General features: G+C 35.8%; 1 protein-coding gene across 1 annotated transcript; it reads left to right on the top strand.

Moving 5' to 3' along the window:
- Positions 1 to 949: 949 nt before the first annotated feature.
- On the top strand, positions 950 to 22,437 carry LOC125649497 (protein doublesex-like). The gene is made up of 7 exons (XM_048877072.2): positions 950 to 1,089; positions 2,893 to 2,958; positions 3,613 to 3,710; positions 16,589 to 16,767; positions 19,557 to 19,584; positions 19,867 to 20,119; positions 20,896 to 22,437. The coding sequence occupies exons 1-7, from the start codon at positions 1,059 to 1,061 to the stop codon at positions 21,057 to 21,059; spliced, it is 819 nt and encodes a 272-aa protein (XP_048733029.1). The 5' UTR covers positions 950 to 1,058; the 3' UTR covers positions 21,060 to 22,437.
- Positions 22,438 to 22,694: the final 257 nt, after the last annotated feature.

The following is a 22,694-nucleotide window of genomic DNA, read 5'->3' as shown; positions in this document are numbered from 1 at the left end:
GTTTGTTTTGTTTGTAATTCAAAAATGTGTGTTCGTTTTATATGACACTACTTCTTTAAATCCAAGAGTGCCTTTGATTTGAACTGAAACATTGCTTAAAGTTTAAAATGACAGCAGTTAACACGACTGATCCGGAATTGGACCAGCAGTTGGTGTCTCTTTGGTAAGGCATTTTGACTACAATGACATAATCACTGAAGAAATATCTATTAATGGTATTGTTGAAAGATATATCAATTTAAAGATGCTTTTATGTTTTGTGGGACCCCCCCCCCACAAAAAACCCAAACACCCCCCCCCCTAAAAAACCCAAACCCAAACCAAAACAAACAAACAGCCACAGCTAGACAACTTTTCCCTCCAGCATGCCACAAGTAACAAACGGGGGTTGGATAAAAAATTACAATGTTCAGATTTGTATCCCTTTGTGATCATTTTCAATGTGATTTACTTTTCTAAGTAGAAATCAGTTCAATAATTAAGTATTCTTACACAATGATTACGAAGTGATTCAGAACTGGCTATGATCCGTAAAGTGTGCAACATTTCTTACTAAAAAAAGGAATTCATAAATTTTCTATGATGCTCAAAAGTTATATTTATTTCATTTTACCCCTTTGCTATATAACTCTATACAAATTGTCTCCACGTTTTGGACTTTATTGAAAATCATAGGGAAGAGAAAGATAGTGAGCACGTGCGAAATATCTGCCGTTAAAGATAGAAATAGCACATTTTCCGGCAAGCGGGAATAACAATTTTATATCCGAGTTTGTCACAGAGACTCGATAGCTTGTTAATTGTAGTACGTATACTTTCAAGAACCCATTTTGATCCCAATGAGTGCGTTCGAAACCGCCGTGACCGTTGTTTTCGTGACCCGTTCTTAGATTCGCGAATGACGCTAAGAAAAAACTTGGGTTTTTTTTGTACGTTGATTCAATGATCATTATTCTGGTCCCCAATTTGGGTAACCAGCTTTAATTAGCTGTGACGTAGAAGGTCATCAACGCAATTGCAATAGGAGCTTCCGCCTAAAAAGGAATTAAAGACGAGACATGGGATGCACGACCAGCGCCATGGTTCTACGTAAGGCGATTGAGATATTTTATTTTTAGTGTAAAAGGTGTCTTATTTAAGCTAAATTCCGAAGAACAATCTTTTTTAGAGTTAAAGAGACAGAGAGAATTGCGAAATCATGACACTGCACAAAGGCAGAGATATGTCTCAGCCATTGCGCAGTGTCATAATTTCGCAATTCTCTCTCTCTTTAAATAACTCCTCTATCAGAGACATATATGTATCTGATAAAGGCCTAAATATTTCAATTTTATAGTATTAACTTAGCATAAAAACAGTTTACTAGCGTACTAATGAATGTATCTTGTGGGTAAAACACGGAACGCAGCAGGCCTATATATTTTCTTTAGAGAAGGGGATAAGTAGGATATGCCTATCTACTTCTCTATAGAGAATAGAGGTCTAAGGATTTGCCTCTGGGTAGTAAATTTTATAGCTTATCTGTATATTGTACTTTTGTTGCTTTAATCTAGTTTATAGTGATAATAATAACGATAATTTTAAAACAAACAGCACAGTAGACGTAGATGAGTTTGTGAAATATGTGTGCATGTATGCATACCTCGAGGGCACATGTACCCTAAAACGGAAATCTTAAATCTGCGAGTTATTAGAGCAACACTTTAAAGGTAACTTAAAAGCTGGATGATTTCCAATTTGTAAACAAAGAAGCTTTAATGGTATTACAAAGATATAGAACTGAGAAAACCAAAACATCGTCTTATTATCATGTTTGCGTTTTCCTTAGTCTTTTTCTTTTGCATGTACAACATAATGCAACATATATTCATACTCATGTGTTTTTCACTATATACCTCCTGTAAAAAACATTTTGCTCTGTCGATGTGATTTTACTGTAATGCTTCATTTTATTCATTTAAAAAAAAAAGATTTACCCTTTAATGCTTTGGGACATCTGGCCATTTACAGTTAATATTTTTGCTAGTGATTAATAAATGATACACGTATAGGGGTATGGGAATTGGAGAAAAATTGGATGAAGCAGAGTCTGTAATATCACGCAGATTTAGAACTTTTTGATTAATCAATCCTTCTGTCACAAAATATAATCCCTGCCTATCACTTACAAAATTTGAATTGACACTTGTAAATTTTTCTCAACGTGGTAGAGTTCAGTAATTATAGATGTGTAATATGTTTGTACCAATGGAGTAGGTATTGAACCAGTAAATACTTAGTTGTAGCATCTTGCACAGTTGTGCTCAAAAACTCAGGAGCTAACTTCCTTTAATAAACTTTATAATTCAACAGGCTACAACACTTCTCCACTTAATTTTGGCTTGACTTTAGGTATTTGGAAGAAAAAAAAATCTCAGTGAATTTTCATGATATTATGCATTTATTGAAGCTTTCATGAAATGTGTTGAGTGAATAAGAAATTCATATTCTGAAAAATATATCCAAATTATGGATTTCCATGGAATTCGTAGTAAAAACCTTAAATTTTCCTGATGGATATCAAACTTAGGAATTGTGGCTGTCCCTGACTAGTAAATAACCCGTATTTTTCACTATCATTACAGATATTCCTTTGAATTTGATCCTATGATTTAAAAGGCATCTTCAGTTCTGATTAGAAGTTCTTTATATATTGTCATTGAAGAAAGCAATGATTCAATTAAAAATCTGAGAGATATTAGATATCCCCAAACGAATTAAAGATATTAATTTTTAATTGATTTAAAATAGCTTAAAGACATTTCTAAATACTTTTAGAGAACTATGATCATTTGTGCATATTTTACTGTGATGTTCTGCCTTGTAGCTCATATGTTGATATTGATTCTACAGGATATCGACCACCACCAAATTGCCCTGTCCAAAAAGAAGGTTATATTCTATATACTGCTTTACAAGGTAAGATTAACTTACTTCCTGAAAATAAATAGATATTTATGTTCTGTTATATAAATACCGGGTCAATCAAACAAACTAAAATCGGTAGTAAAAATCCTTATAAATCTAATAAGGGGAAACACTCTGTAACATACACTAGTTTTTGATAATTCTAACAAGGGGAGGCACTCTGTAACATACAGTAGTCCTTAATAAATCTAACAAGGGGAAGCACTCTGTAACATACACTAGTTCTTAATAAATCTGACAAGGGGAAGTACTCTGTAACATACAGTAGTCCTTAATAAATCTAACAAGGGGGATCATTCTGTAACATACATCAGTTCTTAATAAATCCAACAAGGGGACTCGCTCTGTAACATACACTAGTTCTTAATAAATATGACAAGGGGAAGAACTCTGTAACATACAGTAGTCCTTAATAAATCTAACAAGGAGGATCATTCTGTAACATACACCAGTTCTTAATAAATCCAAGAAGTGGAATCACTCTGTAACATACACTAGTTCTTGATAAATCTAAGGAGCACTGTATAACTTACATTACTTCTTTATAAGTATAATAAGACAACAAAAAATCTGGGTATTTAACTATTCGATTACAAAACTGGGTGGAGACTTTGATTTTATGCTTGGCTATTTATAAACATGCAGGTGGAATCTGGAATACTTACTTATTTAGACTATACCAAGACAGTACATTGATTTGGTATGGAAGCGGCGGTGAAGAGCTTGGCTCTGTGAGACTGAAGGTAAGATTGTCAGCATTTGTTTCATTATACCTCTATTGACTAAGTCTTAAGATGGTGGTAAAAATGTAGCACATGGTGTTCGTTAAAATTTTCATGGAAGACGGATCTTGTGACTAACTAAACTCAAAGATTCGGAGTGATCAGATTATAGGGGAATGTTTGGGAGATATCATAGAGTGATTTTGAGTGTTGATGAAGATCTGATTACAGGGTGATTTTGAGTGTTGGGAGAGATCTGATTAGGGGGTGATTTGAGTGTTTGGAGAGATCTGATTAGGGGGTGATTTGAGTGTTTAAAGAGAGATCTGAATAGGGGGTGATTTCAGTGTTTAAAGAGAGATCTGATTACAGGGTGATTTTGAGTGTTTGGAGATATCTGATTAGGGGGTGATTTTGAGTGTCGGGAGATATCTGATTAGGAGGTGATTTTGAGTGTTGGGAGAGATCTAACTAGGGGGCGATTTTGAGTGTTGGGAGAGATCTGACTAGAGGGCGATTTTGAGTGTTGATGAGGATCTGATTAGGGGGTGATTTTGAGTGTTGATGAAGATCTGATTACAGGGTGATTTTGAGTGTTGGGAGAGATCTGATTAGGGGGTGATTTGAGTGTTGGGAGAGATCTGATTAGGGGGTGATTTTGAGTGTTGGAAGAGATCTGATTAAGGGGAGAATTTGAGTATTTGGGAGATATTTCATTATAGGGTGATTTTGAGTGTCGGGAGAGATCTGATTAGGGGGTGATTTTGAGTGTCGGGAGAGATCTGATTAGGAAGTGATTTGAGTGTTGGAAAGATTTGATTAGGGGGTGATTTTGAGTGTTTGGAGATATCTGATTAGGAGGTGATTTTGAGTGTTGGGAGAGATCTGATTAAGGGGAGAATTTGAGTATTTGGGAGATATTTCATTATAGGGTGATTTTGAGTGTTTGGAGAGATGTTATTATGGGGTGAATTCGAGTGTTTGGGAGAGATCTGATTAGTAGGTGAATTCGAGTGTTTGGGAGAGATTTGATTATAAGGTGATTTTGAGTGTTTGGAGAGATCTGATTATAGGGTGATTTTGAGTGTTTGGAGAGATCTGATTGTAGAGTGATTTTTAAGTGTATAACTCCAGTCATTCTACATTTTGTAACATATACTTAAATGCAAAGAGAGAGATACTACATATATGTAGATGTCAGGTAAATTTTACGTTCCTCCATATTTTTGTGAATGGACAATTATGTGGATTTACTAGATGGAACCCTGCATAAGCACGGGAATCATAATTAGATACTATTGCATAGAGGAAGGACTTTTTAATGCGTGTTTGAATTGTTGCGCTCCTGGATTGATAAGCTGTAAAGCTGCCGCCAGTTCCTTAAGCTCAAAGAACTAAGTTCGTTTGGTATCATGTTTGGCCCCCTGAATTATTAAAAAATGAAGTACATGTTGAATCAAACTTCTACATTGCAAAATACTGACGGAGATACACTTGTCTCAAAAATAAAACGAAACTTTGAAAATGTGTCACATTTCTACTACATTGACGTAGCCAAAATACGTTTCGGAAAATTTCATAAAATTTAACCACTTTTAAAGATATTTGAATAGATCCGCATAATATCACCACTTTAAAATTTTAACACATGAAACATTTATGGTTAAGCATTTCACATACAAAAAATTACGATGGTGATATTGTGCGGACCATACTTATTTCTTATTTTAACGTTCATATTTTTAGCGTTTTTACAGCATGGAAATACATGTCCTATTTATGGATGTTGTTATATATGTGTTATTACATAAGTTTACCCATATTTTGTTTACAAAAGAAAATACTCGCCTAGCACCGCATCAAATGATAAAATTCCTAACATCAATTTAACGGGGCAATGTCACGATACGATATTTACATGTCTTCCTTTGTCAGGCTTGTGTTGTGTATTATATATTAATCCTGCCATCTTACTTCCGTGTCTTGTAACTAAGCGAAATGTACACTAGTTAGGAATACTTTGATATCAATTGCTTTTAATCAATGGAAAATGCATTATATGAAACATTTTGCCAAACACAAAATGCTACTATTTCTTATTTTAAAATCTATATGGCTAAATGCGTGACAGAGCACGAGGCCGATTTATACATGTACAATGTATTTCGGTATATAGACCTCACTTTTCAAAAGTGACGTCATAATGGGTTGATAGATCATTTTGTCAACTTACATACTACTTACCTCAGCCGGTAGAGTGTAGTGGAAACGACCAATATGAAGATTTTTTTTTTTTCATTTAAAGTAGAGCTATTTCAGTGTAATTATTATCTACTTTTTATTTAACTTTACAGTGCATATACCGTCGTGCTATACGACTATATTTAGGCCTAGGCCTATATCTACAGGATTTGTATTGTTATAATTTTTTAATTACCCCAGGATTCGTAACGTGTTACCCTTTCGTGAATATTAGTCTATTACCTATTTTATTACAGACATGTAGGATCGTTTTTTCAAGGGGGAGCAGGAAGCCGGAGAAGTTGACTTCACTATGTCTAAAAATAATACTTGTAAAATTCAGTGAAACAAAAAGCCAACATGTTCTTCAAAATCCTAATTTGTGGGGTGGGGGAGGGTTAGGGTTGACATACATCAAATATATTTTCATTAAATATAATATTGATTAAAGTTTACGTTTTCCCTAACTTCTAGTTCTTCATTCCGGGGGAGGGGGTGAGGGGTTGCTCCCTTCTATATATGAATTCATTTCATAACTCCTATTAGTACTACTTCGAAACTACATTCTTACCATTCACTATTACTTTTTAAAAAGTGGCCTAGGGAAGTCACCAAATATATCTTTACTACAAAAATATACGTTGTTAAGAAAGCACCCCTATTCTATGTGCCTGTATCATATATCGCTTTGTGTTATACACGGATAAATATTATAAATTTATATATTTTGTTATTTCGGATTTCAAACATTTCGGTTGAGCATCACTGAAGAGACATAACTTGTCGAAATGCGCATCTGGTGCATCAAAATTGGTACCGCATAAGTTTTACATTATAAAGTTATTTTCTGTCATATATGTACATTCGTGACAAATTAATTTTGTATACATGCACATGATTACTAATGGAATATTTTTTAAATAGCACATTCAATAGCAACAACCACGCTCGCTAGGTGGCGCGTCATGTTCTATTTTTATTTCTACAGGAAAAGTAGGACGAGGTTCCACCCTATTTTTTACGGGCTAGTATGGATAAACCTAGAGCCTACGAATGATGCGAAGTTGATCGTTCGGATCTAAAATAGCTATATTTTACGTATCTCACGTGATTAGGCACATTCCAGAAAATCCCTTTGAGATTGAAGCGATTAAGCAGAGCGAGTATATGTAAACATTTATTTAACGGTGAAATACGCAACAAAGAGTGACATTTTAATACATTTTATGCATAAATAAATTATACTGAGATCAAACATGGACGATAATTGCCCGTGTTCATATAGTATTTGATTGATTTAGATATCCAAGGAAAGATAACTCCCATTATTAACGTACTCACAACGTACCGGTGGTATACAATAGTACAATGTTTATACATTTCTGAATGATGAGTGAATCTTTATTTTCATCAGAATCTTTTCCATCACACTCACAGACCAGGTCCCCATACCCCTACCAGTGTCAATCTGTGACTGATAGCAGTGCAGTATTTAATTTGATATAGTCTAGAGGAAATTCGAAATATGGTAGTGACATTTCTTCCTCACTGAATTAGCTGGATTTTTAACGTTTAAAGAAAAGTGGGGTATGGACTGGGGGGTTAAAAATGCTATTTGCCAAATTTTCAACAATATTAATTACAAGGCAAGGCAAAAGGGGTCATAAGCTACAGATGATGCAATTTTCACTTGCAAGTTGCACTGCCACCAGTTACACTTAATTAGTGACTTACTTACAGATAAATAAAGTAACTTACAAATATTTAATTTATTTATTTACCTATCATTTCATTTCATTTTTTTTTTATAGTATCATGGTTTGTACTTGAAGAGTCATCGCAATAAAGTGACATTAATTATTAGTGTTCCAAAAAAATCTGATCATGCAGTTTTTAAATTTCTGAATTTTGAAAAAATAAAAATAAATAAATAATAGATTCTGATACAACTCAGGCCCCCCGACTGGCCAGAGAGTTCTGCTTCTGTCAGATCTGATGCAACTAGCTCAGCCCCCAGGCTGGCCAGAGAGTCCACTGTTTCGGTAAATTCTGATAATGATGCAACTCAGCCCCCCCCCCCCCCCCGCCCCCCCCCCCCCCCCCCCGACAGCTCTACCAGAAGTTCTCGGAAAAGACTTGCTGATGTTTAATAAATCAGTTTTCCTATTAATTTTACTTTTGCTCCTGTTCATCAGTTCATTAGGCTATGGCCCAATTTGATTAAATTTAAGATCGTTGATCCGCTCCGTATTCCTCTTCCTTTCCTGTATCTGTGAAGTCCAGAGGTGAGATATATTCTTTCCAAAACAACTAAGAATGTTCATGGAACAATTCAGTATTAATTGTTTTCCTTTTCTGTTGTATGCCTTATTTCAAGAAATAACTTTCAGGTCACTTTTTAATGTGAAATGGAACATTTTCAATTTTTGACAACCTGACGGTAGGGGTGTTTAAGACACTATACCTCATTTTCTGTAAGGAAGTGGAGTAAAAGGAATTCAGAATTGGATTCAGCATACTCAAAATTGGTAATTACACCTGCTTTTTATTGTTTTGGGTAATGGTGTTTCAAGAAATAAAGTTGGGTCACTTTTTGATGCGAAATGAAACATTTTCCGTTTTAGGCAACCTGACGGTAGGGGTGTTTAAGACACTATACCTCATTTTCTATAAGAAATTGGAGTAAAAGGAATCCAGATTTGAAATCAGCATACTCAAAATTGGTAATTACACCTGATTTTTATTGTTTTGGGTAATTTTTAAAAAATGGGTGGTGGTTGCTACATTCAAGTAGGCAGCATAAATGTTTATGTTTTGTGAGACGGTTGATTCACCAGGATATGGATTTCAAGGCTTTATTTCATTCCCACAAGCATTCACTACTACCATAAAGGGGAGGGTGATAAATCAAACTTCGTACCTTAGAATTATGGAAAAGCTATACATTGTCAAAAGAAAGAGGGGGCAAGTTCTCCTGTGTTAAGTTCCTGCAATATTTTTTGTGGAATCTAATGTGGTATATACTGGGATATGTGTTCTATGTCATGGTCCTTTTGAAAGATACATAATACCACTGGTTAATATTTTCATCATCAAAAACATGGAACAGTTGTTCAAGTAGTAGAGCACGATTTTCACGCACAGGGACACCGTTACACTCTGCCCATCCATCCGCCGTTGAAGTAACATTTACATGTATATTGGCGTGTACAAAATACATCGCATATCTAAATCATGCGCGGATCTAAAGTGGGGTCACCGGAACACCACCCCGGCCTGGAATTGAAGTTATTACATCTGTGCGCTAAGCAATAAGGACAGAACTAGATCACAATATTGATATCATGAAATCATCTTTACAAAACTGGAACATTGTTTAATATCCTTCTTCCATTTTCAATTTACATTATTACCGGTGATTAATTTTCTTTATAGTAATTTTTTATTTTATATATATATATACTGCCGTAAAATGGCTGAAATAATACCAATACGATGTAAAACCATAAACAATACTCTACATGTAGGATTGAAAGTATAGATTATGATTTAAACATTTCACTAGTTAATGTCAACAAACTGCTGGATAATACAAACCTTTGACTGACGGTATTAAATATGGCAGTGAATTGTCATAAAAGACAATTTACTTTTGTACAATTTAAACTGTCACTACTTCATTCATTATTAGAAACTGACCGAATAGGACTAAATCAGACATGTAGCAAGAGGTGTGTGTGTGGGGGTGGGGGGGGGGTGGGGGGGGTGGGGGGCTGTCTTAATGTTGCGATCCTCTCCCATGCGGACCTCAGACGCGGTTTGAGACGATAATACTGATTTATAATTCAAACTGTTACAATTTCGTAAATACCAATGCATTGAAAGATGTGTTGTATATAAAGAAGTATTTATCATATATTTTTAAATAGATATACGTGCATATGCTAAAATTTTGAATCTTAAAATCCCGCAAGATTATTGTTAGTTATTCTTTTCATTGTGAGTGTTGAATACGTGTGCAGACCAGTACATTCTTAATCCCAATGTCATGTTTTGGTTTTTTTTTCCCCAAGACATTTTAATATTTCTTCTCGCATTACTTTGAATGAATTTCATGTTATTTTCACTATATCCAATGTAGCATTGTTTAGTGTCTTCGCTGAATACACCTTTGATGTTCTTGGGGGGAATTTGAACATGGTGTATATATACACATAAGTATAGTTTCATGTACCCACTCATCATGTATACAATTGATATTCATTTAATTCATATTTAAACAATGGAATTTAATCCAAATGTAAAGATACAAACATGTGCTGAATGATAAAAAATTAATTGAAGATGGGTTACCATACAATTACTAAATACCGTTACACAAAATTCGTCATTCAAATCGTAGCATACGCCACATTTGAATCATTTACAAATCATGAATTCATGAAAACTTTCGGAGTGAGTCATCCCGTGGGGATCCGGGTTAGAATAGGTCCTCAGTACCCCTTGCTTGTCGTAAGAGGCGACTAAATGAGACGGTCCTTCGGATGAGACCGCAAAAACCGAGGTCCCGTGTCACAGCAGGTGTGGTACGATAAAGATCCCTCCCTGCTCAATGGCCATAAGCGCCGAGCTTAGGCCTAAATTTTGCAGCCCTTCACCGGCATTGGTAATGTCTCCATATGAGTGAAATATTCTCGAGAGGGACGTTAAACAATATTCAATCAATCAATCGGAGTGAGTCAATTAAACTTTTCAAATAATAATCACAATACACTGATACGGCACTCTATGTAACAACGAAACGGTCCCGGAATCAGCCTAAAAAGGTGCAGTCCCCGCACGCGGTTGCAAAGCGTTGCGCGAATGACGACGCTATGTACCAAAAATTATCGTTACACTGTGCATACCTTCGCCATTTCTGCCACTGTATGTAACATACCCTCTCGTTATTATATACCGTGCCGTATCAGTGCACTTTTATTTTTGCCAAAAAATAATAATAAGACACAGCCTTCTTGTTCATGACGTCGCATAAAGTAACGTCAGAATGGCACAAAGTTATCGTAAACTATACTGTATTTATGTATGTATTATATGAAAATAAAGCTTCTTACGGACATATGATAATCATTTTATAATAACATATACCTTATTAGAGAACTTTGGGGGATATCTTTTAATTTGAACACGGGGCCAAATTTGGCCCCAAACGCACTAAAGAATATATGCCGTCAACATAAGCAACATTCTTCGTCATAAAAGGGTTCAGTCGTGTATTCCAATTTATTTCAAGTTCAAATCTACACCCTGTATTTCCTACAGCTATACTTCTACTATTACATCCAAACTTTTTAATTATAAGCAAACTTTGCAGTGCCTAGATATAGATCATCTTATACGTAATCCATCAACGTGTTCTTCATCTTCTTTCAACTATAGTCTAGCTGGACATGTCATTACTGGTGACGTTGATATAGTTGAAAATGAGGACCTCAAATCACTATTCTAAAAGTTCCTAAATACAGAGAACCTCGGTCTTTTAATTGGCGACAGAACTTCATATCTATTATGAATTCTGTCGAAGATTATGCCAGACGATGGGCTAGATATGAAAAAGAAAAACTTGATACATTGTCAGAATGGGTTAAAAACATAAGAGGAATATCAAAATCCCGCATTAGACATATTAAAATTAAAGTACCTACCATCTATCCTTCTGTGTTTAGTAAACCAGAAGTGATAAAAGAATTAGATAGGTTACATGAGGAATATGTTTTGGTTCCAGCTGACAAAGCTAGTAACAACATTGTCTTTGTTTGTAAGGCTCATTATTACAACTGTAATTTAAACGAACTTGGCATTAATTCCACTTTTGGTAATCGTACTTATACTCCAACTGTCTTTTCAAAAGATGAAATTCTTCAAAACCTTGCCTCAGTTTTAAACACATTTAATATCCCAGTCAATGGATCGAATGAATATGACTTACCGTACATGTACGTATACTGGATTCCTAAACTACATGAAAACCCTTACAACCAAAGATACATTGCTGGATCCAGTAAGTGCTCTACCAAGCCCCTATCTTTGCTCCTGACGAAATTATTAACAGCTGTGAAGAAGAAAATTCAAACTTACTGTCCGACTACATATGCCAGAAGTGGTCTTAATCAAATATGGATTCTAAAACATTCTAAAGAACATTTAGTAAACTTGAAATCGCAAAACTTTTCCCAAATCAATAACATCAAAACCTATGACTTTTCAACACTATAGATGTACATGATCATTCTTCACGATAAATTAAAGACTATTATACTTTTTGACATCATAGACAGTTGCTTCTTCAACAAAAATGGAAAAAGGAAATATTCATATCTAGTGACCAGTCATCCAAAAACTTGCTTTGTTAAACACCACTCGGATTCCACGCACAATTACTCTGAAGTTGAAATAAAAAATATGCTAGAGTTCCTCATTGACAATATCTTCGTGGTCTTTGGTGATCAGGTCTTCCAACAACAGACTGTTGGAATTCCCATGGGCGCGAATTGTGCTCTTTTGTTAGCTGACCTGTTTCTATATTCATATGAATCAGAATTTATTTAAAAACTTATACACGAGAAAAAGAAATCTCTTGCCGTGGCCCTCAATTCGACATTTAGATGTATCGACGACGTTTTGTCTATTAACAATGATAATTTTCATTCAAATGTCGATTCGATATATTCCTGTGAGATCGAAATAAAAGACACCACAGAGTTCTCCACTTCTGTTTCATACTTAGATATTATATTGAAAGTAGACATTAAGGGCAAACTGACAACTCAACTGTATGACAAACGGGATGATTTCAGCTTCTCCATCGTCAACTCCCCATATTTATGTAGCAATATTCCATTATCACCTGCATAAGTTGTTTACATCTCTCAACTGATTCGATACGCAAGAGCTTGTTCGGTGTATAGTCAGTTTTTAAATCGAGGTAAGCTACTGACAAACAAGTTGATGGTACAGGGGTTTCAACAGTCTCGATTGAAGTCAGCATTTCGCAAATTCTATGGTCGTTATAACGATCTAGTTCGTCAATACAACCTATCATTGGGTCAAATGCTGTCTGACATGTTTCATACTGATTGTTAGGCCGTTCTTGGCACACTGATTTTGACTACGGATACCTCCGTTTACCTGATCAGGATATAAGGCTCACGGCGGGTGTGACCGGTCGACAAGGGATGCTTACTCATCCTAAGCACCTGATCCCACCTATGGTGTCTCCAGGGGTCCGTCTTTGTCGAATTGTCTCTTTTGTATTGCTTATAAGAGTTATGAGATTGATCAATGTTCGTTATCTTCACCTTTCACTAGTTACGTCTATTGATAGCATATACAGTAGTTATAACTCTATTATTAGAAAGCCACTTGGAACTCCAAATCCATGTTCCTCATATAGCATAAATGATATCTCTCCGGGAGTCCGTATAGAAAATTAGATTATGATTTTACGAATGCAATTGCAATTCGTCATGCCTAATAGTTGACCAAAGACAAAATGAACGGTCGTTCATAATTTTAAAATTTGAAACTCAGTATCACGAATGTATTGATAATGTTAGTTTTTGTCCAGTGCGACAATTTAAGGGCAACATTATGAATACACGTCGTTTCTTTTGGTCAAACGCAATAATCGAAAAAATATTTTCTTGGACATTGTCAGGTAGTGTACAACCCAATTTCGGTAAAATGTTTTTAACTTTAAAGTTATAAGGCAAAAACTTCCCGGACCATTCGGTATCTGACATTTGGGACTTTTCAATTACTTTCAAGATCTGTGTTATCACAAAAGAAGTTCAACCAATATAAAAACTTTTTCATGTTTATCCATGTGCTTGTATATATCAGTATATGTTAATAGATTATTACAAAAAGTCGTAAACATGACTTCTATAATTACGGGAAAACGATAAGATAATCAAAAAATTCACATGAATATCGTATTTAACAATTTATCGATTAGGAGGGGGTGTCTTTCGTTGAATGAGATGGATATAAGTAATATATACTAACGGAAAAAAGAAACTGTGCATTATAAAATATAGTATAATTTTTCTATATTTATTGTTTATATTTATAAAATCTAAACAATCGATAAAGGTGATGTTTTTTTTTAAATTATCGGATAGTACCCGACTCAGATGCACGGACTTTGAACACATGTTTGTTTATTGAAGTGTTCGTACGCACGAGTTTTATTGGCCAATACTGTTTGGAGTAAGAAGTGTAAAAGGTTTGTTTGGACACTATTCGTTAAGGAAAGGACTTTAGCTTTGACAAAATTTACCCTTCTATCATGCCACGACTCAGCGAAAACCAACGTAATCGTGCTGTTGGGATGTTTAAAGCTGGAATGGCAGAAAATATCGTAGCAAGACACTTTGGAGTTCATCGGAACACCATCCAGTCATTATAGAGACGTTCCAAACAATCTGGTAACACTCAGGATCGACCACGTTCTGGGCGTCCTCGTGTGACGTCGCGTCGACAGGACAACCAGATTAGAATTCTGCACTTGAGAAATCGTTTCCAGACAGCAAGTTTGACTGCTCGTAGCATTCCTGGATTCGACCAATCAGTCCAAGAACTGTGCGTAATCGTCTGCGCGAGCACAACATCAAACCAAGACGTCCAGCGGTGCGCCCAATACTGCTTCAACATCATCGTATCGCTAGATTAGCGTGGTGCAGACGATATCTGCGATTCATAATACAGGACTGGGCCAATATTCTGTTCCCTGATGAACCCAGATTTCAGTTGGATAGCAGTGACGGCCGTTGTAGAGTGTATCGTCGCGTTGGGGAGCGGTATCAGGACGCTTGTGTTGTGCAACTTCGACAATTCGGTGGAGGTAGAGTTATGGTGTGGGGCGGAATAACAGCACGTGGAAGGACCCCTCTACAAATTGTCAATGGAAATCTCACCGGCGTACGCTATCGACACGAAATTATTCAGTGTCATGTGATACCCTTCATACAGAGACAGCAATATCACATCACTCTGCAGCAAGACAATGCAAGGCCACATGTTGCACGTGTAGTCAGGGACTTTTTTGTTCAACAGAATGTCGATGTCTTGCCTTGGCCAGCTGTTTCCCCTGATTTATCTCCGATCGAGCACGTCTGGGATAAAATGGAACGACGTCTACGCAGTTTCTCAAATCAACCAGTGACATTGGATGATTTAAGCCAGGCTTTAACCAACATCTGGAAGAATATCCCTCAAGCATTTCTGAACACTTTAGTGGCATTATAATAAGGCGCCGTTGTCAAGCATGCGTGAATGCAAATGGTGGTCACACGTGTTATTAACTTTGTTAATTCAAGTTGTTCGAATACCAGTGTCTTTCGAGTGTGCTCAAATTGACTTTATTCGACGTTAACATTAATGGATTATGAAATGCTGTAACGAATACATTTGTATTACAAAAATAAAAAAAAAATCATTGTTATTTCTTATTTTTTTTCCATATATTAAATAATGCACAGTTTCTTTTTTCCGCTAGTATAATTCTTCTTCTTCATAAAATGCTAAATATGGGTCTATTCAAAACTAATATAAGTATAACTAACACTATATAATAATAATAATAATAATAATGAAGCCTTTATTTATCAAGGATTACATATTTAGCAATAACGCTAGTTTTCAATATGGTCCTGCATATAACATACATACAGACAGATATTAGTAAAATAAACACAGATTAAATGAAGTAAAATACTTACAAACTTCAGAAATAATTATGAATTTAAGATGAATAGAAACAAAATGAACACTGAACACATATACAATGTTGTAAGCAATCGCAACTTCTTGGCTTGCCGGAGAGGCCCGAGAATTTGCGATGGTTGTAGACCTTAGCGTCGTTCAGGGTGCTTCGTTCTTATTTTATTTATACAATAATTATCAAAACATTTCTTTTAAAGATGTCATTCTAAAAACAGAAAAGAAAACAGGCTCAGGCCCGACACAGCGTGTCCCGCCACTTTACTCTTATTTTTGCTATTTCAGGGTAGTTTATCAAAAACGAAAGTAGGTTTTTTAATTAATTTTACGATATTTACTTATCAAAAAGATTCTATCATAGTTTACGGACTTCATCACACATATGAAACAATATTAATGGTGCAAGCATTAACTCTGGAGCAAGCGTTTCGGAGTTTATTGTCACAATTTGTTAATTTATAAGTATAGATGTTCAATTTAGGCCGTTGTAATTGTCTAATGTATATGTTAATGAAATTTTGGCAATTTTTTCTTCTAGATAGCCAAAATGTTATTAGCCAAGACACAGTTTCCCAATTTACAGTAATTTCTGTAAATGCTGTGACTCACAATGGAAATCCTTAGTGGTCTTTAAAAACTCCTTTTGCGTGTTTGTTACGATTCTTTGCTATGAGGCTTCAAATGTCCTTGACTTTTCATCATGACGACATACTGCTTTAGTTCTGTTACTTTTCCTGTGTAAGCATAGCTTCGTACTCAGTGAGTTTGAAGGTTTAGATTAAAGCTATGTTATTGATGAAGATCAAGGTCATTCAATAAGGTCGAGGTCAATCATTTCTTCTGACTTTCAATGTCTGATGATATGTTTCTTGTAGGAAATAACTCCATTGATCGCTATTGGACAGAACTGTCTAAATGTTCCAAGGAGACCAGAACTTCCCGCAGGCCAGAGCATTAATCGTATGATGGCTTACCCCTTTAACTACGCAAGGGGGACGCACCGTAATGCCATGAAGATCAACTGGATTTTATACAGAGGGGACGATGAAATGCAGTAAGTTGTCTAATTTCAAAGTGTTGTTAGATGAACTATATAGAGGATATTCAATGTTTTGTTGTTGGATATAGAATTCATTTCAGGAGTTGGACAGGATTTTATCTTATATTTCACGAGTGCGGATGAAACAGATTTTATATCCAACAACAAATTGGCGTTGAAAACAATTTTTGCGCAGGTAGTACAGTCAATTAACGTTGTGTTAGCTGTCAGTTTGTTCATCAAAAATTGAATTTAATGAAAATTACTCTATATTACATATTTTAGTAATAACACCAGTATTTAATTATTTCAAACCTTGCAGATACATGAATGTGTAATTTTCGTGATTAAATAATGATTGTCTTGCAAGATTGATTGATTATATATTTTTAACGTCCCTGTCGGGAATTTTTCCCTCATATGGAAACGTCCCCACTGACGGTGAAGGGCTGCAAAATTTAGTCTTATGCTCGGCACATACAACCTTGGAACAGGGAGGGGTCTTTATTGTGCCACACCCGCTGTGACACGGGGCCTCGGTTTTTGCGGTCTCATCCGAAGGACCGTCCAATTCAGTTGCCTCTTACGACAAGCAAGGGGTACTGAGGAACTGTTATATCCCGGATCCCCACGGAAAGTCTTGCAAGAAAACAATAAAATTACATTAGATTACCACGCTTTTAATGTAAAGAAATAAAGAAGAATTGTCTTGCAAGAAAACAATTCTTCCTTGTATATTTCTTTACAGTAAAAGCGTGGTTATGTAAAACTTATACGGTACCAATTTTGATGCACCAGATGCGCATTTCGACAAATAATGTCTCTTCAGTGATGCTCAACCGAAATGTTTGAAATCCGAAATAACTATGAAGGTTTAGAGCTAAATTTAGCCAAAAACAGCGTGCCAAAAAAAAACTGGAGCCAAATTCGTCCAAGGATAAGAGCTATGCATGAGGGAGATAATCCTTAATTTTGAAATGAATTTCTAAATTTTATAACAGCAATTAAATACACATCCGTATTTTCAAGCTAGTAACGAAGTACTTAGCTACTGGGCTGTAGAGACCCTCGGGGTCTAACAGTCCACCAGCAGAGGCCTCGACCCAGGGTATTTATTAGGTTTCTCTTGTTTTTCGTTCAAAATAAATGTTTTTATAAGTCAATATCATATATCCCCATGTCATTGAGAAATTTTGAGAAAAAATACAGCTAATGGCTCTTAAAGAAAAATTATATATATATATATATATATATATATATATATATATATATATACTCTAAACACTTTGTAGAAATATTGCGACCGTGTTACCGGTCTTCTTCAGTCGTGTTTATCTCTCATAGCAACGGAACGCAAGACTACATACTATTAGTTACACAGTTAGTTAGTGACCTGATACGGAAAAATACATGGTGTGAAAAGAAAACCCGTATCGGGCGAGGCGAAGCCGAGCCCGATACGGGTTTTCTTTTCACACATTGTATTTTTCCGTATCAGGTCACTAACTAACTGTGTAACGAATTTATCACGTCGAAGACCTCTAACTGTATATGTGGGGAGTCAAATGTCTTTCCTTTTGACACGGCTGCAAGTCGAACCCGACGATAAATAAAATTACTCGCCCAATACGGATTTTACTCGCATGATACGGTTTTTTTTCACGGCGTCATGTGACCAAGATCTGACCAATTAGATTTCAACAATTTTGTCTGAGGCGTGATAAATAAAAATACTATGGCGTCACGTTACGTATTACACAATTGAAAAGTAACGTCAAAGTTGATATTGTGCGTAAAACATTTGAAAAAGGTAAGAGTCTAATAATAAAATGAATTATGTTGTCTTTTATCAATAGCTTCCTGTTGCTATAACCACATGCTCAGCGCTGATAATTGTTAGACACAAAGCATATTCATATAATTGGCTCGACATACTTAACAGTAATCCGAGATTCCTCGGACTCTTGCCACTCTTTTATATTGTGACATTTCCCCCGGGCATGTCACACTATGGAAGTTGTGGGCAACAGAGGAATCTCGGATTAACTCAACAGCAGATTGGCCGTATCTTTGCTCTGCTCAGACTCCCCTGTTTCTTTATATTTGTGCAGATTAGGGGGGGGGGGGGGGGGCTGCCAGAGGTGGTCAAAATTGTCTTAAATGGAAGAATTCAAATAAATATTTATCTTCACAAGTCCAGGATTATTGATTCGTTATAACCCTTGGCATCAGTCACTATTCAAAACACGGGCTCGAGGCAGAGCATATATCTAATTGGTTGCAACCTGTAGCGTGGATCTAATCAGAAAACTGATCGGTCGAAAACGGAACTAAACATGCATAGTGATGGCAACATGGTGTAGAATTTGTGGCCAGTTAATTACCAGTCGACATATACCTGTCGACTGATTTTCGGAAATTTATTTTCTTTGAAAAAACAATTAGACGAAGTTTTGAGTGCTTTCCTCTTATCTTTTCATCAATAGATGCCATTTTAACTTTCTGTTTATGTCCTTAACCAAACTTACATCTGAATGGAGGAATAACATTGACTGATTTAATTTTAGCTTGTTGCGTCATCCTCCGTCTTGAACTTGTGTTTTGAATGGTGACTGATGTCGATGGTTAGTGTGAGGTAATGAATCAATAACTATTGTCTTGTGAAGATGATGAATATTGTATTTTCATCATTTGCTGAAAGGTCAGACCCCCCCCCCCCCCCTTCTCCTCTCGATCCACTCATGGTTAATGGAGTTTGTACTTTCATGTCATGTAGAGTGTCAGTTGCTCTATTCATTTTTCAGGCAGTGGATGCAGGCACTAGGAGCCGTGGTAAGTGATGAACAAATTTTAGTTGTTTTTTTATCAATATAACCCCAAACTGGCTTCCCTATATTTAACATTAGAATTTGATCAGTGAATTGAATGAATGAGTAACCACTAAGCACTTCAAACAAAGAATTTTACTACAGTGTATTTTCTTGCTACATTTAATGATAATTTATGGATCCAAGATGGTGGACTTATTGTTCTGAACTTTTGTTCAATGTTTGTCTACAAATTTAACTTTGGTCATAATTTTTAAGACTTGATATGATTATTGATTTTCTACAGTTACCACCACCTCCCCAGCCTCAACAAACTGGACAACTCGTCCAAGGTCAGGCTCTGCCCCCAAACTACCATCTTCATGTGGTGAATGGCCATGTACAGAATGGCTATCCACCTGCCCAGCCCATGTACAACCCCCAACCTAATGGGTATCCCGCCCATACCCAGCAGCATCCAGGTCACACGACAGTGTTGGTCAATCAGCACCATCATGTGCCTCAACACAATACCAGCTCTAGTAATAGTTTTGCTACAGGTAAGGGACTTTTACATGTACTTATTTTAGTAACATGGGATGCTGTAAGGCTTGCTTTGCTAGTGATAATGCACATCCTGACAATAAGATATGTTTTAATCAAATTAAACGTATCTTATTCATAGCTGTTCAACATTCATATACACACAGAAGGGCTCGCCTTACAAGTCAGGAAACTTGTACCATTTAAAGCCATTTCACTTTCATTTACACACAGAAGGGCTCGCCTTACAAGTCAGGAAACTTGTATCATTTAAAGTCATTTCACTTTCATTTATACACAGAAGGGCTCGCCTTACAAGTCAGTAAACTTGTATCCTTTAAAGCCATTTAACTTTCATTCACACACAGAAGGGCTCGCCCTACAAGTCATGAAACTTGTCTCATTTAAAGCCATTTCACTTTCATTCACACACAGTGAGTTGTTCCTTTCAAGTAATAAACATTTTTATGGTAAAAATTTTTAAAAGAAAAGTTAAATCAAGTGATAGTAATAAAATGTTGGTGCCATTTTTAAATTCATAGCCAACTATTATGATTGGTAGCCTCAGCTCATCCCTTTTACTCAATTTAACAATTTCAATTTTCAAAAAAACCCAAAACCTATTAAATTACATCATATCATGGGAATTTTTGTGCCATTGGTAAATTCATGGCCAAAGATTATAATTGGCACCCTCATTTGTCCTTTAATCTATCATTTTAAATGATGATTTATTTCTAATAAAAAATCAGAATGATGTAATAACTTATCCATGTTATATTTACTATTCTAGGTCTGCTGCTGGGAGGAGTTCTGGGCGTAGGCTGGTTGGGATCATATCCTTCCCACGGTCATTTTGGAGGAGGTTGTGGGGGCGGGGGTTGTGGGGGCGGGGGTTGCGGGGGTGGAGGATGTGGGGGTGGATGTGGAGGTGGCTGTGGAGGTTGTGGGGGTTAGATGCATTGTTATTCAGACATCTCTTAATGTCAATTGGATGAAAATGGAGATGCTCAACAATGAAACGTATTTTGATTTTATAGTGTATTAGCAAACATTTTGGATGGGTTTTCTTGTGATTGTTATCAAATAAAAGGCTTAGATTACTGTGATTAAAGACTTGCTAATTTTTTTTAATGTTTGACATTCAGCAGTTTTCATGACATTTCTTAACACCAACAACCACATAATATACAAAGATTAAAAGTTGTTTTGATGAGCATTAGATGCATTAATGTACAAAGATGGTGGTTGTAGATGGATTTTGAAATTGATTTTGAAATTGATAATCGTCAAAGGTTCAGTAAACCTATGAACTTGAAGTGCATTTCACAAATTTCGATGCTGGCTTTGAAGTTAGATATTCGCCTGAATTTTCTCCTTGGAGATTATAGTAGTGCAGTTACTATATCTATTATTACTTGTTTGAAATTTGCATATTTTTTATTTGTCTTTGCAGTTTGTTAATTAAATTGATTTTGTTATGTTATTCACATTGAAAAATTATATTTTTGTGATATATGACTTTTGATCATTTTATTGTGTAATAACTGTTTTACTAATCCGTCCGTAGATTGGTCATTGTAAAGAGAAGACTGTTTATTCTGTAGTTTATCCCTAGACACGTTCTGTTCGGTAGACAAAGATTAGACAAAATGGGAACTTGTTTTATTGATATATTTACTCTTGATGACTGTCTTTACATTTTAAAGTAATTAATGGAAATATTTTCTACTGTCCATTTCATCGTAATTTTAGTAGTTCTAGGGACCCCGTTTTAAAGAGACGTTTGATGTATACCTCCTGTCGTCTATGAATATATACAAAGTTGTCCAATGTTAACTCTGCATTTAAAACAGTAACAGTTAGGCTGTACCTAGCAAACGGAAAATGATTCATGATGAGTTATTAAAGTGTTTTTTGCAGTTTGTGTGTGTGTTGGTAGGGGATTAAACTTTTCTACAGTTTGTGTGTTTGGGGGATATTAAAGTAAAATTTTCTAAAATGGGGGGTGGGGGGGGGATTGAAGTGTTCTACGGCTTTGGGGTATATATCTGTTTGTACATCTATATTTCTAATGTTTGAAGACTTGTTGTTTTTCCCTCCATCGATATGTGCTGAGAAATGTACGTTCCAGGAAAAGAGGCGTGAAATTAAACAGCCTTGTCAAAATCAACAGAAAGCCACAACAATATATGGAATCATTGCACGTGATGAAACTCAACGTTTCCTGTGAACAGCAGCATGCCTATCTTCTGTGATATATATTTTTTTTTTTTTTACAAAATACGAGCCACTCTCTTTTATTGTTTTTTAAATAAAATGGTTTATTTCAAAATATTTTTTTTTTTGATTATCAAAGTGTGCCGTATGATGAGAAGTGATAGGGTACCTCCAGCCATTGAGCACTGTGGTGTTTGTGTCCTCATTTGATTGATTTTATTGTTTACCGTCTCTCTCTCGAGAATTTTTCACTTATATGGAGATGTCACCATTGCCGGTTAAGGGCTGTAAAATTTAGGCCTAATCTTGGCGCTTATGGTCTTTGAGCAGGATGGGATCTTTATTGTGGGATGCCTGATGTGACACAGGGCC

This window comes from Ostrea edulis, chromosome 5 (genome assembly GCF_947568905.1).
Source record: "Ostrea edulis chromosome 5, xbOstEdul1.1, whole genome shotgun sequence".
NCBI classification, from domain to species: Eukaryota; Metazoa; Mollusca; class Bivalvia; order Ostreida; family Ostreidae; genus Ostrea; species Ostrea edulis.
The sequence above is the reverse complement of the archived record's forward strand: the minus strand, read 5'-3'. Positions and strand labels throughout refer to the sequence as shown.

Bases quoted from the DNA above. Each gene is read 5' to 3' on its own strand.
- LOC125649497 (XM_048877072.2), top strand. From the start codon at position 1,059: ATGGGATGCACGACCAGCGCCATGGTTCTAC. The intron at 3,711-16,588 runs GTAAGATTGTCA...TGTTTCTTGTAG, and splicing joins TTGGCTCTGTGAGACTGAAG to GAAATAACTCCATTGATCGC. The intron at 19,585-19,866 runs GTAAGTGATGAA...GATTTTCTACAG, and splicing joins TGCAGGCACTAGGAGCCGTG to TTACCACCACCTCCCCAGCC.